Source organism: Leuresthes tenuis, unplaced genomic scaffold, assembly GCF_036924035.1.
Source record: "Leuresthes tenuis unplaced genomic scaffold, fLeuTen1.0.hap1 SCAF_4, whole genome shotgun sequence".
Lineage (NCBI taxonomy): Eukaryota > Metazoa > Chordata > Actinopteri > Atheriniformes > Atherinopsidae > Leuresthes > Leuresthes tenuis.
Genome location: NW_027325358.1, coordinates 1459801 through 1477723, shown reverse-complemented (window position 1 = coordinate 1477723; position 17923 = coordinate 1459801). Strand labels below are relative to the sequence as shown.

The 17923-nt window shown below is 43.8% G+C and overlaps 1 protein-coding gene across 6 annotated transcripts in view; it reads right to left on the bottom strand.

Annotated features, from left to right (window-relative positions):
* The window catches only part of LOC140305282 (uncharacterized), a 74941-nt gene that overhangs the window by 20734 nt on the left and 36284 nt on the right, over positions 1–17923 (bottom strand). For all 6 annotated transcript variants that reach the window (XM_072384057.1, XM_072384056.1, XM_072384054.1 and 3 more), the window contains 2 exons: positions 3053–3198; positions 2463–2798 (listed from right to left, as the gene is read on the bottom strand). In XM_072384057.1, coding sequence (XP_072240158.1) covers positions 2463–2798; positions 3053–3198 — 482 coding nt within the window. The remainder of the gene's footprint in view (positions 1–2462; positions 2799–3052; positions 3199–17923) is intronic.

The window sequence follows — 17923 nt, the reverse complement described above, 5'->3', positions numbered from 1 at the left end:
TAACTGAACTGAACTAAACTGAATTGAATTGAACTGAACTGAATTTAATTAAACTGAACTGAATTGAACTGAATTTAACTGAACTGAACTAAATTGAATTGAACTGAACTGAATTTAATTAAACTGAACTGAACTGAATTGAACTTAATTTAACTGAACTGAACTAAACTGAATTGAATTGAACTGAATTTAACTGAACTAAACTGAACTGAATTTAACTGAACTGAACTGAATTTAACTAAACTGAACTGAATTGAACTTAATTTAATTAAACTGAACTGAATTTAACTAAACTGAATTGAATTGAACTGAACTGAATTTAATTAAACTGAACTGAATTGAACTTAATTTAACTGAACTGAACTAAACTGAATTGAATTGAACTGAATTTAACTGAACTGAACTAAACTGAACTGAATTTAACTGAATTTAACTAAACTGAACTGAATTTAACTGAATTTAACTGAACTGAACTAAACTGAACTGAATTGAACTGAATTTAACTAAACTGAACTGAATTGAACTGAACTGAATTGAACTGAATTTAACTGAATTTAACTAAACTGAACTGAATTGAACTGAACTGAATTTAACTGAACTGAACTGAATTTAACTAAACTGAACTGAATTTAACTGAATTTAACTGAACTGAACTAAACTGAACTGAATTGAACTGAATTTAACTAAACTGAACTGAATTGAACTGAACTGAATTGAACTGAATTTAACTAAACTGAACTGAACTGCTCTTTGTTCGTTTAAATTGAACTGAATTGAATTGAACTGAACTGAATTTAATTCAACTGAACTGAATTGAACTTAATTTAACTAAACTGAACTGAACTGCTCTTTGGTCGTTTAAATTGAATTGAACTGAATTTAACCTGATTTATCCTCCACAGAGTCTCATTTAGAGGCAGCAAAACACGTGAGAAACAGCGTTTAAAAACAGCTGAGAGACGCTGCTTTCTACCACCAACAACACGTCTGAAGGGTGGAAATCAGCTGAGAAAACTGAGGAGCTACTTCAAAGCTTTTCATAGCCTTTCACTGGGAGCTAAAATGCATGTTTTTAAGGTGATTTAACGCGTCGAATCACTCGATTAAGATATAAAAGTAGGAGTCTCATCATCACCAGCCTGCTAACTGATCGGTCCACATGGATTAAATGAAGCACAACCAACATGTGAGAGAGCACAGCTCCTCCAGGGTGGAGACGAGTCGTCTCTCTGTTTAGTTCCAGCTGCAGACGACAAACACCAGAGCTGCTCTCCACCTTCAGTTTCCATTCGATTTAAGATGTTACGGCTGATTTTCAAGGCTCTAAATGTTCTGACCGGGTCAGATGTTCTGAACACTAAAACAGACGGGATCAACCTACAGATTCAAATGAGAACCGCCGACACTCTTAAAGACCCAACATCCATCGAGTTTAATCAGAACTTATGAAATGTTTCTTCATCGCTGCAGCCAGAGTTCTGGTGAGAACTGGCAGGAAAGATTATATCTGATTATATCTAGAACTGAGAGATTATATCGCTCCAGTTTTAGCTGATTTAGTGCTTTATACATTAAACTGAACTGAACTGAACGGAACTGAACTAAATTGAACTGAACTGCTCTTTGTTTAAAATGAATTGAACTGAATTTAATTAAACTGAACTGAATTGAACTGAATTGAACTGAACTAAATTGAACTGAACTACTCTTTGTCTATTTAAACTGAACTGAACTGAACAAAACTGAACTGAATTGAACTTAATTTAACTGAACTGAACTAAACTGAACTGAATTTAACTGAATTTAACTAAACTGAACTGAACTGCTCTTTGTTCGTTTAAATTGAATTGAACTGAATTTAACTGAACTGAACTAAACTGAACTGAATTTAACTGAACTGAACTGAACTGAACTGAATTTAACTAAACTGAACTGAATTTAACTAAACTGAAGTGAATTTAACTGAACTGAATTTAACTAAACTGAAGTGAATTTAACTGAACTGAACTGAACTGAATTGAATTTAACTGAATTTAACTAAACTGAACTGAATTTAACTAAACTGAACTGAATTTAACTAAACTGAACTGAACTGAACTGAATTTAACTAAACTGAACTGAATTTAACTAAACTGAACTGAATTGAACTGAATTGTACTGAACTGAACTGAATTTAACTGAACCGAACTGAACTGAATTGAACTGAATTGAATTGAACTGAACTACTCTTTGTCTGTTCAAACTGAATTGAATTGACTGGTTGAACTTGTTTTAAATCTAAAGATGCAGCAACCTTCACACTGAAATAGAATAAAATGGGGCTCAGACAGAAGAAAGTCTCATTTCGCTGTAAGCTCGTCTCCTCCCTCCACAGTCAGGTGGGGGGGGCAGAAGGATGTCCTCCCCCCACAGTCAGGTGGGGGCCGGAGGATGGAGGCTAAACTCTAAGAAAGAATGATTACCTCGGTGAAGACATGTTGGATGACAGTAGCCAGAGCCTCCACCCGTCTGTTCCCCTGGATGAGCAGCCTCCTCAGCTGGCAGATGGCCTGGTTCTTCTTCTCCACCTGCTCTTTGTTCTGGTTCTGTCTGGCCGTCCCCTCCGCCGCCACAGCTCCACCCACCGCCGCTTTGGATGCATTCGGAAGGCGGGGCCCCGCTTTAGGGCTCGACCGTGACCCGGTTCTGGCTTTGAAGCCAAGTCCAGCAGGTCCAGTGGTGCCGGACGCGGTGCTGGTGGCATCAGCGGCCGGGAGAGCTGGCGTCACCACGGTGTTGGCGTTCAGGACATCCGATACCTGAAGAAAACATGGAAGGAAGAGCACAGGACGGGAGGTTTCAGTCCGATTTCAGTAAAAGGTTCTGCTGACGAGTCGGGAAACATGTTCCGGTACGGTTCTGTAGCTCAGAGCTTCTATTCTTATGAAACATGCTGCTGATAAATACAAATTCAGAGAAAATGTTACGTTTGTCTCTTCCCAGAAGCTTCCTGCCATCGATCGGGTCCAGTTCACCGATCCTTTACAACTGAAAGAGGAATAATCACACGTACGAGTTCTGCTGGAGGCAGCTGCAGGTTCTGCAGGTTCTGCAGGTTCTGCTGGTTCTGCTGGTTCTGCTGGGTCCCCGCTGGGCTCTGGGAGCTGCTGCTGGCGTTCGCCGGTCTCGTCGGCGCCTCCCGGGGTTTGTTTTTGTCCACTGCAAAAGAGCGGCGACCTCTTAGTGAGCGAGCAGCAGGCGCCACATTCAGCATGATGTCCGTGCACACACACACACACACGTGCACACACACGTGCACACTCACACACGTGCACGCTGCAGCAGGACGGCGGCCTGAACCTACTCCTTCATCCTCTGATTCCAGTGAAAACATGAAAACACTCAGCTGATAACGGAGAATACGCCCTGAAACAGATGCATCATGGGAATGTGAGCTAATGACGGTCAGTCTGTGCACGTGAGTGTGCACGTGAGTGTGCACGTGTGTGTGTGTGTTTCATGGCCCTGAGTGTACATTAAGGAGTGCATTACCAGAGCAAAGCCATTAGAGAGACGGATCCACCTTCGATCCTCCCGACTGTAACTAAACTGCAGCTGAACCGATCAGCTTCAATTCTTTATATTTTAAATTAATTTTAAGTAGGTTTATTTTAAATAAATAAATATTTTAAAAGGTCCCGATCAGCTTCATTTCTTTATATTTTAAATTAATTTTAAGTAGGTTTATTTTAAATAAATAAATATTTTAAAAGGTCCCGATCAGCTTCATTTCTTTATATTTTAAATTAATTTTAAGTAGGTTTATTTTAAATAAATAAATATTTTAAAAGGTCCTGATCAGCTTCATTTCTTTATTTTTTAAATTAATTTTAAGTAGGTTTATTTTAAATAAATAAATATTTTAAAAGGTCCTGATCAGCTTCATTTCTTTATATATTTTAAATTAATTTTAAGTAGGTTTATTTTAAATAAATAAATATTTTAAAAGGTCCTGATCAGCTTCAATTCTTTATATTTTAAATTAATTTTAAGTAGGTTTATTTTAAATAAATAAATATTTTAAAAGGTCCTGATCAGCTTCAATTCTTTATATTTTAAATTAATTTTAAGTAGGTTTATTTTAAATAAATAAATATTTTAAAAGGTCCTGATCAGCTTCAATTCTTTATATTTTAAATTAATTTTAAGTAGGTTTATTTTAAATAAATAAATATTTTAAAAGGTCCTGATCAGCTTCATTTCTTTATATATTTTAAATTAATTTTAAGTAGGTTTATTTTAAATAAATAAATATTTTAAAAGGTCCTGATCAGCTTCATTTCTTTATATTTTAAATTAATTTTAAGTAGGTTTATTTTAAATAAATAAATATTTTAAAAGGTCCTGATCAGCTTCATTTCTTTATATATTTTAAATTAATTTTAAGTAGGTTTATTTTAAATAAATAAATATTTTAAAAGGTCCTGATCAGCTTCATTTCTTTATATTTTAAATTAATTTTAAGTAGGTTTATTTTAAATAAATAAATATTTTAAAAGGTCCTGATCAGCTTCATTTCTTTATATATTTTAAATTAATTTTAAGTAGGTTTATTTTAAATAAATAAATATTTTAAAAGGTCCTGATCAGCTTCATTTCTTTATATTTTAAATTAATTTTAAGTAGGTTTATTTTAAATAAATAAATATTTTAAAAGGTCCTGATCAGCTTCATTTCTTTATATATTTTAAATTAATTTTAAGTAGGTTTATTTTAAATAAATAAATATTTTAAAAGGTCCTGATCAGCTTCATTTCTTTATATATTTTAAATTAATTTTAAGTAGGTTTATTTTAAATAAATAAATATTTTAAAAGGTCCTGATCAGCTTCATTTCTTTATATATTTTAAATGAATTTTAAGTAGGTTTATTTTAAATAAATAAATATTTTAAAAGGTCCTGATCAGCTTCATTTCTTTATATTTATCCATAAAAACAGGAAATGGTTTCAGTTATTTAATGAAACATGTTCTCTTTCTGGTTTAGGTTGGTTTAAATGAACAAGAATCTGTCAGAAGATGAAGATAATGATGATGTTCTGTGGTCTATTCAACAGAACTGTCTTCACAGTATGAAGCAAAACTCCTCATTTCTTTACATATTTCCATAAAAACAGGAAGCAGCTGCAGAGATTCACTGAAACATGATAAAACATGAACATAAACCCAGAATCTGAGGCAGAAACAGAGTTTTTCTCAGTTCTCAGCAGCTTTAAAGTGAATCTCTGGTCTGAGCTCCTTTATTCTCCAACACAGCCTGAACCCTCTGAGACCAGCTTTCTGTCATTTCTTTAAGGAGTCTTCAGGAATAGTTCTCCAGGCTTCTTGAAGGACATCCCAAAGCTCTTCTTTGGATGTGGGCTGCCTTTTGTTCCGTTCTCTGTCAGATGATCCCACACTGCTTCAATAATGTTGAGGTCCGGGCTCTGGGGAGGATTCATCCCTCCATAAGACCTGTTGCCACTGATTTTCAGTCCACTTCTTGTGTCATTTGGCACAGCTCAGCCTTTTCTCCCTGTTTCCCTTCCTTAAGAACGGCTTCTTGACAGCCACCCTTCCATGGAGACCATTTCTGATGAGGCTTGGGCCAACAGTAGATGGATCAGCTGAAGGTCCAGGTGCATCTCTCAGGTCCTGTCAGGTCACAGCTGGATTTTTTGGAGCCTGAAGAACTATTGATCAGGACAGTTTTAAAGGTTACAGGAAAGTCTGGCTGCTTGGATGGAAACGGGCAGAAATGGGGCTGGATCAGGACTTTGTAAATCTGCAGATATGAATAAACTTTGTTCTGACAGCCTGGTGGGAGCAGCTCACAGCAGCAGCCTGTAGTTTGGGTCTAATCAGGGAAACTCTGAGCTAAACATGTTAATATGATGTCTAAAACCTGTGTAAATCAGTGCTGTGACTCCTGGGAAGGTGCTGCCCCCTGCTGGCAGCCACCGAGCATCAAAGTCTTCTTCAGCTGCTTCTTCTGCTGATGTGCAGGGAGACGAGTCCTGAACTTAGCCTGAATTCACCTGCAGCTGCTTCGAAATGCAGCAGCGTTCAGACATTTAATCTCCTTCTGTTGCATTCATTCGTCTCTTTATGCAAAACACCACAAGATTCCAATAATACTTTAAATTCTTCTCTCATGCAGAGCCAACCCACACATCTTTCTAATGATTTACTGTCAGACATTCCTGTAAAGCATGAAGTTAAAGAGCCAGAGTGCGGCTCCTTTCTGACCAATAACTGGCCTGAGAGGATCATTTCTTCTTCTCTGCTCCTCTCCAAAGTGTTTCTAAAATCAATGAACTGCATTAACGAGTCAGCAGCAGTAATGGAAGTCAGTGATGCTAAAAGCTAGGAGGCTAAAAGCCGTCTGAACCGGCGGGGAGAAGCAGTTAAAAGCTAAAATCTCTGTTTTTTCTGACAGTTTTCTGCCTCAAAAACACAAATGTTTTCAGTGAAACCTGCTGGAAAGTGTGGAGTAGTGTGTGTGGAGGTGTACCTGCTGGTTGCCAGGCAGACATGCAGAGCTGCTGAGCCCAGACTGAGAGAGAAACCAGACGGTTAGCATGCACATGACATCACAGAGAGGACGCTTCCTGCCGGGAGAATCTGCTTCAGCCGAATAACAGCATCAGGAGTCGTCTGCACCTTCTGCAGAGCACCAACCGCTTTAAAGTTGGTTTAAATGTCTGTTTGGAGCAGTCTCTCTGAGCAGGAACGTCTGCTGAATGAGAAGTGAAGGAGGGGGGGGCGGCATGAGCAGAGGAAGGGCAGCGGTCGGGTGGAGGAGGGGCGGAGGCCTCATGCTTCCATTGGACATGTTAAAACACAAAGGCCTGGTTGGAGCAGCTTTTAACCTCAAACCAAACTGAAACCGCGCCGTGAGTCATGAGGGCACTGAGCTGGTTCCCCGTCCCACGGTGAGGAGCAGCCCTTTAAAAGCTTTCTCAGACCCCCCCCCCCTTCACCTTTATAACACAGCTCCATGCAGGAACATCCTGTCTCAGAGCGATGCAGAGAAACTGTCCCAAACACGCTCTGAAAAGCCTCCAGTTTCATCCAAAGTGCTGCGGCGAGGCCCAAAAGGCCGTTTTTCTCCCCACTGTCACCAAATGCTGCTCACTGGGAGGCTTCCCTCCGTGTAACCCACCCCAGGACGGCCTTCCTGTGAAGAAGAGCTGTGAACTCAAACTCCTGCAGGTGTCCAGCAGCATCTGAGCAGCACTGGAGCTTAATTAGATTAGGAGGTGTTGTGGGTCCCTCTTTAATAAGCTGAGACTCACAAATCCCCCACAAACAGAAGCAGAGGAGCAGCCGGCAGATTCAAACATCACAGATTACTGCTGGATTACTCTGGAAGTGTGTTTACAGGACAGAAGACTGCTTAAAGATGGCTGCTGACAGCCTTCAGCTGCAGGATTCAGCCTGTTCTGAGGTAAAAAAAAGGGTTTTATCGGCAGGTTTGGTCTGAGGTCGGCGAGTGTTTCAAACCGCGGTGAGAAAATACTGAGCAGGGAAGTGAGAAAATACTGAAAATACTGAGCAGGGAAGTGAGAAAATACTGAAAATACTGAGCAGGGAAGTGAGAAAATACTGAAAATACTGAAAATACTGAGCAGGGAAGTGAGAAAATACTGAAAATACTGAGCAGGGAAGTGAGAAAATACTGAAAATACTGAAAATACTGAGCAGGGAAGTGAGAAAATACTGAAAATACTGAGCAGGGAAGTGAGAAAATACTGAAAATACTGAGCAAGGAAGTGAGAAAATACTGAGAATACTGAGCAGGGAAGTGAGAAAATACTGAAAATACTGAGAATACTGAGCAGGGAAGTGAGAAAATACTGAAAATACTGAGCAGGGAAGTGAGAAAATACTGAAAATACTGAGAATACTGAGCAGGGAAGTGAGAAAATACTGAAAATACTGAGCAGGGAAGTGAGAAAATACTGAAAATACTGAGAATACTGAGCAGGGAAGTGAGAAAATACTGAAAATACTGAGCAGGGAAGTGAGAAAATACTGAAAATACTGAAAATACTGAGCAGGGAAGTGAGAAAATACTGAAAATACTGAGCAGGGAAGTGAGAAAATACTGAAAATACTGAGCAAGGAAGTGAGAAAATACTGAGAATACTGAGCAGGGAAGTGAGAAAATACTGAAAATACTGAGAATACTGAGCAGGGAAGTGAGAAAATACTGAAAATACTGAGCAGGGAAGTGAGAAAATACTGAGAATACTGAGCAGGGAAGTGAGAAAATACTGAAAATACTGAGCAAGGAAGTGAGAAAATACTGAGAATACTGAGCAGGGAAGTGAGAAAATACTGAAAATACTGAGAATACTGAGCAGGGAAGTGAGAAAATACTGAAAATACTGAGCAGGGAAGTGAGAAAATACTGAGAATACTGAGCAGGGAAGTGAGAAAATACTGAAAATACTGAGAATACTGAGCAGGGAAGTGAGAAAATACTGAAAATACTGAGCAGGGAAGTGAGAAAATACTGAAAATACTGAGCAGGGAAGTGAGAAAATACTGAAAATACTGAGCAGAGAAGTGAGAAAATACTGAAAATACTGAGCAGGGAAGTGAGAAAATACTGAAAATACTGAGCAGGGAAGTGAGAAAATACTGAAAATACTGAGCAGGGAAGTGAGAAAATACTGAAAATACTGAGAATACTGAGCAGGGAAGTGAGAAAACAGGCTGAACTCAACCTCTGTCCCAGTCCAACACGCTCGGGTGGAACCGAAGAAAACCGCAGAGCTGGAAGCATCACCTCCCCGGAGACTCAGCTCCCACACATGCCTGTTACCAAGGAAACAAGCGTGCAGCGCGTCCGCTGTCAGGTTGCCCAGCAACAGCTTCATTTATGTGCTGCTGCAGATGGAGCTGGGTGACCTGAACGTGCACAAACGTGCACAGAAACGTCGTTTCCTCAAACCCGGGCTGAGTTTTAAAGGCAAAGCGAGCACAGAAAGAGCCCTGAGCCACCGGCCTGGAGGCTCTTAAACAGATTTAGCAGAACAGATCTCAGAGTCTGGCACAAACTCCCACAGAAGGTTTATCCTCCTTTCAGACACTCTGAATAACTCCAGAGTCGCCCACACTGGTCCCAGGACGGATCATCCACGCATCCTACGTGTGATCGATGGAAACGAGCCGCTCTGCTGCAGATGTGATGACCAAAGGCTCAAGGCTCCGATGCACGGTTCCCACGGTAACCGGGCTGCATCGGACCGGGACCTTAAGTCTGATAAAACCGGACGTTTTCACTGCTTTTATGTGATATTTATAGTAAAAAGACTCATCGGCTGTGGTCAGAAAAAGAAAAATGATGCATGTTTCCTACAACTATGTTGTGCAAATTATTCTTAAACTGGAGTCGAGTCAAACTGAACTCATCTAAAGAGCTTGATGCTCCATCCATTAAAGTCCCGGGAACACAGCGTGAAGGGTCAAAGACGCAGAACAAGAAGCTCTGCAGGTAAACTACAGGTAAACTGCAGAGAAACTGCAGGTAAATGTTAATAAAACGTCTTCAGTAGAAGACAAACAGCTGCTTCTACAAACAGCTGCTTCTACAAACAGCTGCTTCCACAAACAGCTGCTTCCACAAACAGCTGCTTCCACAAACAGCTGCTTCTACAAACAGCTGCTTCTACAAACAGCTGCTTCCACAAACAGCTGCTTCTACAAACAGCTGTTTCTACAAACAGCTGCTTCTACAAACAGCTGCTTCCACAAACAGCTGCTTCTACAAACAGCTGCTTCCACAAACAGCTGCTTCCACAAACAGCTGCTTCTACAAACAGCTGCTTCTACAAACAGCTGCTTCCACAAACAGCTGCTTGTACAAACAGCTGCTTCTACAAACAGCTTCTTCTACAAACAGCTGCTTCTACAAACAGCTGCTTCTACAAACAGCTGCTTCCACAAACAGCTGCTTCTACAAACAGCTGCTTCCACAAACAGCTGCTTCTACAAACAGCTGCTTCTACAAACAGCTGCTTCTACAAACAGCTGCTTCTACAAACAGCTGCTTCTACAAACAGCTGCTTCCACAAACAGCTGCTTCCACAAACAGCTGCTTCTACAAACAGCTGCTTCCACAAACAGCTGCTTCCACAAACAGCTGCTTCTACAAACAGCTGCTTCTACAAACAGCTGCTTCTACAAACAGCTGCTTCTACAAACAGCTGCTTCTACAAACAGCTGCTTCCACAAACAGCTGCTTCCACAAACAGCTGCTTCCACAAACAGCTGCTTCTACAAACAGCTGCTTCTACAAACAGCTGCTTCTACAAACAGCTGCTTCTACAAACAGCTGCTTCCACAAACAGCTGCTTCTACAAACAGCTGCTTCCACAAACAGCTGCTTCCACAAACAGCTGCTTCTACAAACAGCTGCTTCCACAAACAGCTGCTTACACAAACAGCTGCTTCTCTCATCTGCAGCTCCAGCTGCATCCAAAAGATAAACCGACTCCACAGAGAACATCTCCACCCAGTTTTATAATCATTAAAAATCCTGCAGCTCCAATCTTCAGCCTGCTGGATGATATTCCAGCAGATCAGATTAAAGCTCGCATGACCGCAGCGTGCACGAGTGACTGAGTGTGCACGGGAGGCGCGTGCACGTGGTGACTAAGCCTGCTGTAACCTACATTCAGGGAAGTGGGTCTGTGGAGCTCAGAGCCAGCCAAACACGTGCTGCAGCAGCAGAAGTGGGTCTGGAGTTAGCAGGAGTTACTCTGCAGGAGGCGTCACACGGCCGCCGGCGCCGCTCAGCTCGGCATCACAACCAGAACCAGAACACGAGGAACATGCACAACATCAGCTCACTGGTGGAGGATTTGCTGCCAAGCATGAAAACTGTGATTGAGAGCTCAGATTATCTGTTAAAGAGGACACATGGAGCATGTTAAAGCTGCAGAGTAAGCCCGGTGGCCCACTGATGCTGGCAGAGCCTCAGCCCAAACCCATGGGAAGATGTTCCACTGGAGCAGACCTCTGTTCCTGTCCTTACTGCATAAATAAAAGCAGACTTTTATCTGAGAGAGAGACTCTGTTCTTTTACAGCTGCTCTGGCTTCAGTTGCTGGACCCCCTGCTGTGGGCTCTCCGCCCTGGATCCACACAGTGGAGCTCATTTACGGTGCACGACCCCCCAGGGCTGCTCCCTGCTCACCGACCCTGATCTGGAGGAGTAGTCCGGCTGCATCTTTGCTTTTTAATCACATATTAAACTGATGTTAATGCTAACAAACAACTATCAGCCCTGGAAGAGCAGGCCAGCCGTCTACAGTTGGGTTCTGCTCCTTATCTGAGGGTAATTATCCTTGGATATGTGGCGGTGAATGAATGGAATCACTGGCACAAAGCAGGTCATACCCCGGTACCATAGGTGGCGCTGTCCCCATTTCAGCTATCGCTAATAGAGCCACTTCCTGTTGAAGCGTGTCATACCCCGGTACCATAGGTGGCGCTGTATAAACTCAGCAGGTTCTTTAATCCGTGTTTGTGCTACAAACAAAGTCAGAAATCACAATCAGTCCTGAGCTCTGATTAAATTCATCAACTCAACTGAAATGAACCGGAGAAAGTTTCTGTTCCGGCTCCAAAGAGCGAGTTAACATTAAGTGGTGAAGTCATCTAAACTAAAGCTGAAGTAACTGATCAATCCATCTATTTCATGCAGCTATCCTGACTTGTAACGGCCAGAATTCAGAAATATTTGGCTTTTTTCCTTGACAGTAGGAGTATATGTTGGATATAAACAGGGATTCACAGAAATATCTGCCTAACATCAGTATTTCCTGATATTTGTCTTCATGTCTCGAAGGTTTTCGACAACACTGCAAGAAGCTAACAGTCAGAGGGTTTATATGATGAGATTAACTGAAGCTACAGTTGGGTTCTGCTCCTTATCTGAGGGTAATTATCCTTGGATATATGGCGGTGAATGAATGGAATCACTGGCACAAAGCATGTCATACCCCGGTACCATAGGTGGCGCTGTCCCCATTTCAGCTATCGCTAATAGAGCCACTTCCTGTTGACGTCTTCACCGCCAACAACAACAAACTCAGGCATTCAGAAAGATGGCGAACGCAGAGCGAGATGAAGCTGCGTCCCTCTCCATCTGTGATGAGCTGGTTATGGCACAGACGATGCACAACGGCGCATTCTCCATCGCGTTGTTTCTTTCTTTCTGACGACAACAACAGGAATATCGTCTCCTTCCACTTCTGGGGGAAAAAATCTGGAGCAGAACGCTCGATCCGAACCGCTGTCGTCTACGTTTGGATCGAGTTATCTCAGGTCTTAATTCGATCCGTTTTTAGTCAGATTAAGGCGTCTACATGAGCTGAATAACTCAGTTTTATTGTAATTTAGCCTTTAATCCGACCCGATGGCGCTCATATAACCGCGCTGTGTGGGAAACCCTGGGGTGTGGAAATATAACCGCTCTGACTGCTACGAGTTGGAAGTCTGACTTCTGCTTGTTTTTTCCCAACTGGAAACTCAGAAAATCCGGCTTCCGAGTTCAACCTGAGCGCAGATCTGAGCTGATGCCAGAGTTAAAGGCCCAGAGCGACGGATGCTGTCACATCTCACGGCTCGAAGGAAAAGTGGCAACAAACAAATCCCACTCAGGGTTTGCATTGTTCCCTCCGGGCTGCCGTAGGAACACGATGAGGGGGGATCAGACACTGAGCTGCTGTCCCTCCTCCTAACTGATCTGGACTCTGAGAACAGATGAAACTCACAGAAATTAACCGACTGAAAGACATTTTCCTGATTCTTTTTGACCGATTTTCTGTTGTTTTTAAAATAAAATGAAGTTGGAAAAGCTCAGAAAAGGTTGAAAAAGGAAAAATAAACGTGGAAACGTGCCCTGAACCTTCCAGACCCCCTGCTGCCTCTAACTTCCTCTGGGGGAGATCACGGTGCACGTGTGCACGGCTGAATTCGTTCAGATTCTGTCTGTGGCTTTTATTAGAGCAGAGCGACAGTCTGGGAAGGAAATATCATGAAGGACTAAGAGGAAAAGTTGTCTTTATTCACACTCACATCCTCTGAGTCTGTTTCCCCAAACATGACAGCTCTCCTGCCTGCTTTAAACCGTAGAATAAGTGGAAACCAGATGCATCTGGTGTGTGAGTCACATGGTCCTTCCCCCTGCAGGCATGGGCATCAGGGCTAAAAGGAGCCAGCCGCCGTGGCTATTCGTCACGCCACGGCTGAGGCACTCGTGCAGAAAGCCTCCGCACAGCTTCTGCTAACCAACGGCTGCTCTGTAAGTCGGCCATGAAAAGCTCCAGAGACGGAGGCAACAATGGCCGCCGGGCGGAGGAGGCCTCAGAGCCCGATCTGAACCAAACTCTGAGGTACAACCCAGAAGACTGAGCCCCCCCCACCAGATGCACAGACACAAGTGATTTCAGAGTTAAACATTAGAGCCTTTTCTCTGCTTTGGCTGCTCCCTTCGACCCCCCCCCCCCCCATGTAGGATGGATGGATGGATGGATGGATGATGGATGGATGATGGATGGATGGATGGATGGAGGACATGTGTGAATCGGTTCAGGCCTTCAGCAGGATGAGGAACAGAGTCTAAAAGCAGGAACTGAGGACGCTACAGCTGACGGTCTGATGGAACAGAGGATGGAACAGAGGATGGCGGCGGCAGACTGAACAGAGGACGGCTGGATGAGGGACGACATGACGGACGGATCAGACCTGCGTGGAACACCACCGTGTTTTTCCGGCATCCCGACAGCAGCTGCAGGTTTCGGAAAAGTCCTTTAGCTGTCAGCTTCACGTGGAAGTTGGACAGCGACAGCCTGGGAGACCATAACATCGTCTCTGACTGCTGCTGCTGCTGCTCTGCTTCCTGCTTTGGTTCAATAACCTTCAATTTAAGGAAATATAATCGCTCCCAAATACCTCAAAACGCCTTTAAGATTCGACTTCTTTCAGCTGTTTTATCCTCAAGTCAAACTCAAACGATCCTCTTGAATTCCACAAAAATCTGCTCAGTGACTTTCATCCACACCAACGCCACGTGGACATCGGCGAGGGAAGAAGAAGAAGTGAAGCTTTCCCAGTGCAGAGGAATTAAAGAGAAGAAGAAGCGAAGCTTTCCCGGTGCAGAGGAATTAAAGAGAAGAAGAAGCGAAGCTTTCCCGGTGCAGAGGAATTAAAGAGAAGAAGAAGCGAAGCTTTCCCGGTGCAGAGGAATTAAAGAGAAGAAGAAGCGAAGCTTTCCCGGTGCAGAGGAATTAAAGAGCAGAGAGAAAAAGGGTGTTAATCCTCCAGCTGCCCTTCATCCATTCAAAGCCGCCGAACACGGCGTAAAAACCAAACCGTCTCTGTGGAAAACCAACAGAGGAAGAAGAGAAAATGGCGCCAAAATACGCTGGGCTTCACGGTCGTCCAGCTGGAGAAACGACAGCAGAGGAGCGAAAGGATGAGGAGGGAAGGTTAGAGTCCGTGAAAAACACGCCACAGCGATGCGCCCGATGACGAGGTGTCACAAAAACCAAGCCCCCGTCGACACAGACGCATTCAGACGAGCTTCTACACACTGCAGCCGCCACAGCTCTGAACGCACGGGGAGGGATGCTGCCGGCGGGGAGGGGGATGGGAGTGGGCGGGATCTAAATAATCCTCTGCTGCTCCCTCCCTCCCAGCTCCCCCCTCTGAACAAGAGAAAGAGGCGCCAGTAACTCCTGTGGAGGCTGAAAGGCTGCGACACGCTTCCTGCTGCTGGGACGCCACGCCGCCTCACAGATGCTCAAAGACTCAAGCAGCAAGACTCAGGCTGAAGGCTGCAGCTTTAACAGCGAGTCGAGGAGGCAAAGCGTTTGGAACAGGCGCCACGGGGGCTCTTCAGCTTCTAAAAGGTGCTAAAGAGAACCAGTTTAAACAGATCAGACACACAATGTGACTCCTTAAAGAGGTCATGTGACGTCTGATCATGCCTCACCTTGTTAATGAGTCATTTTAGGGCCACTAAGGAGGTAAAAGACTATTTCACACAGCTGATAAACTGTGATTTGGTCCCAAAGTCAGAGGAGAAACTCACAGAAGTGTTTAAAACAAAGTTCCTCAGAGAAAGACTGGAAGGGATCTGCATATTTCTGCCTCTACAGAGCAGAATATCATTAAAGCATTCAGGGAACCTGGAGGAGTTTCAGTGTAAAGGACGAGGGAGCAAGCCTAAGCTGGACCCCGTGACCTCTGACCCCTCAGACGCTGCATCAAGAACCGTCCTTCATCAGCAGCTGATAGAAGCACATGGACAAGGGATTACTGTGGGAACCTTTGTCAAGCACCACAATACAGAGTTCCATTCACAAGCTTTACTGTGCAGGAAAGAAGCCTGATGTTAACCTCGTCCACTTCTCTGGGCTCGGAGGCGTCTGGGATGGACCGTCACACGGTGGAAACGTGTGCTGTGGTCAGACCCATCAGTATTCCACATCTTTGTTGGAAGAAATGGAGCAAAGAGCAAAAGCAGCATCCAGCCTGCTGTCAGCAACCAGTCCCTGCAGCCAGGCTCTGTGATGGTATGGGGTTGGATCAGGGGGCAAAGCTCATTTCCACTTCTGTGACGGCAGCATTAATGCAGAAAAGCTCACTGAGATTTTACAGCAACATATGCTGCCTTCAAGGCCACATCTTTTCCTGGGACGTCCCAGCATTGTTCAAGCAGACCATGGAAAACCACATTCTGCCACAGTCCAAAGGCCTGGCTGAGGAAGAAGAGGTACGGGTGCTGGACTGGCTGCCTGCAGTCCTGACCTGTCCCCAGCAGAGAAACAACCACCCCCCCGCCCTGCTGCACACCTTAAGACCTGTTTAAGGAGGAATGGGACAAAATAACAGCTGGAACTCTGCATCACCTGGTTTCCTCAGAGTCAGAACGGCTTTAAGTGTTGGCAGAAGGAAACAAAGTGGGAAAAGGTTCACTGACTTTATGGGATGCTGCAGGTCTGAGGTGTAGAAATGATGTTTGTTCACAGATTAAATGAAGCTGAACAGGAAATATGTTGAGTTCAGACTGTCTGACAGGAAGTAAAAGTAAGAGAAAACATCAAAATAACGTTTTTTGCAGAAAACTATCCCAAGTTATTCCAATTTGTGGCTGTAAAAGTTATTTTAAGCCTTCTAGGAATGTTATAACATGTAAAACTGATCAGTTTAGTCTGTTTATGGGGTTGACAGAGTGAGTGAAGGCTGAAAATCAACACATACAACCACCCCCCCGCACTGCTGCACACCTTAAGAAGAAGAGGGCACGGCTGCTGGCTGCCTGCAGTTAGCTTCCACAGATGATAGATTCGGTTTCCAAACCTGAACGTCTCAGAGGTGTTTCCATGATTTTAGCAGATCATTTGTTCTGTGACAGATTGTAAAGCTGCACAGTTTGAACTGTACTTTACTGCAGCCTTACTTACAGTTTGACGGCATTTGGAGCTTCATATCAGACTTCAAACGGCCATTAAACATAAAAAGTCTCCTGGGAGCAGAAGACAGGACGCGGACAATAAAACCAGAGCATGTCAGAATCAATCAAACCCATCGTCAGAGGAGACAAAAAGAGCTCCAGAGAGCCGCTGAGAGCTTTAAAAGGCCACACTTTTAACCGCTGTCGCCTGCGGCGGAGCGTGTGCACGAGAGAGAGGCGTGTGCACGAGAGAGAGGCGTGTGCACGAGAGAGAGGCGTGTGCACCGAACGCATGTGGATCTGTGTGTAGTTAAGCCATCAGGATGGTGACACCGCGTCTCCCCGCAGGCCCCAGAGAGACTTCCAGGGCCGGCCACAGAGGGGAGGCAGGCCGGCGCCCCGGCCCAGACGGGAGCCACCACACAGGGGAGGAGGCAGCAACCACAGCCCCCGGCTTCACAGGCCCACGTGGAGGAGAGCATGAAGCAGCTTTAAAGCAAGAGCGACAGACTTCCTGCTCATCACACGCTACACTCCAGTGAAATGAGAGTTTACTGCTTCCAGGACAGCAACACGGGATTAAAACCAGCTCAAGTGCTGCTGCAGAGCAAATGTGGAGCAGCTTCTGCTCCAGAGAGCAAATAATTACAGAGAGGCTGCAGAGAGACCATAATTATGTTTGCTTAAGCTTGCAGGATACGAGCGCTACAGCCCAAACGTGCGCGTTGGTGTGCACATGCAGCAGTTTGGCTCAGAATGAATCACTAATAAAAGTTTAATCTACATCTGGAGGGCTCCGATGTCACATCAGCTGCATGTTTACTGCGTAAAGAAGAAGAAAACTGTCCAGCAGCCTGACATCAGAGTCAGAAAGGCTGGAAAAACGCTGCTTTTACGCGTGTTTCTGCTCCAAATCACACGATTCAGCTCTGAAGCTCCTCATCGAGCTCCGCAGCAGCCCGAGGAGTCGCTGCATCTACAAGAACATCGACAGTAAAAAGCCTCCAGAGATGCGTTTTCTGTTCAACTAATAAATTAAATTAGAACCGCCGTCTGGTTCCGGCAGGAAAAACAACCAAAACTGAGCCTTTCACTGTGATTATTCCTTAAACTGAGGTTTTTCTACCCGTTTTACTGGTAAAATCAGCCAAAAAACAACCAAAACTGAGCCTTTCACTGTGATTATTCCTTAAACTGAGGTTTTTCTACCCGTTTTACTGGTAAAATCAGCCAAAAACAACCAAAACTGAGCCTTTCACTGTGATTATTCCTTAAACTGAGGTTTTTCTACCCGTTTTACTGGTAAAATCAGCCAAAAAACAACCAAAACTGAGCCTTTCACTGTGATTATTCCTTAAACTGACGTTTTTCTACCCGTTTTACTGGTAAAATCAGCCAAAAAACAACCAAAACTGAGCCTTTAACTGTG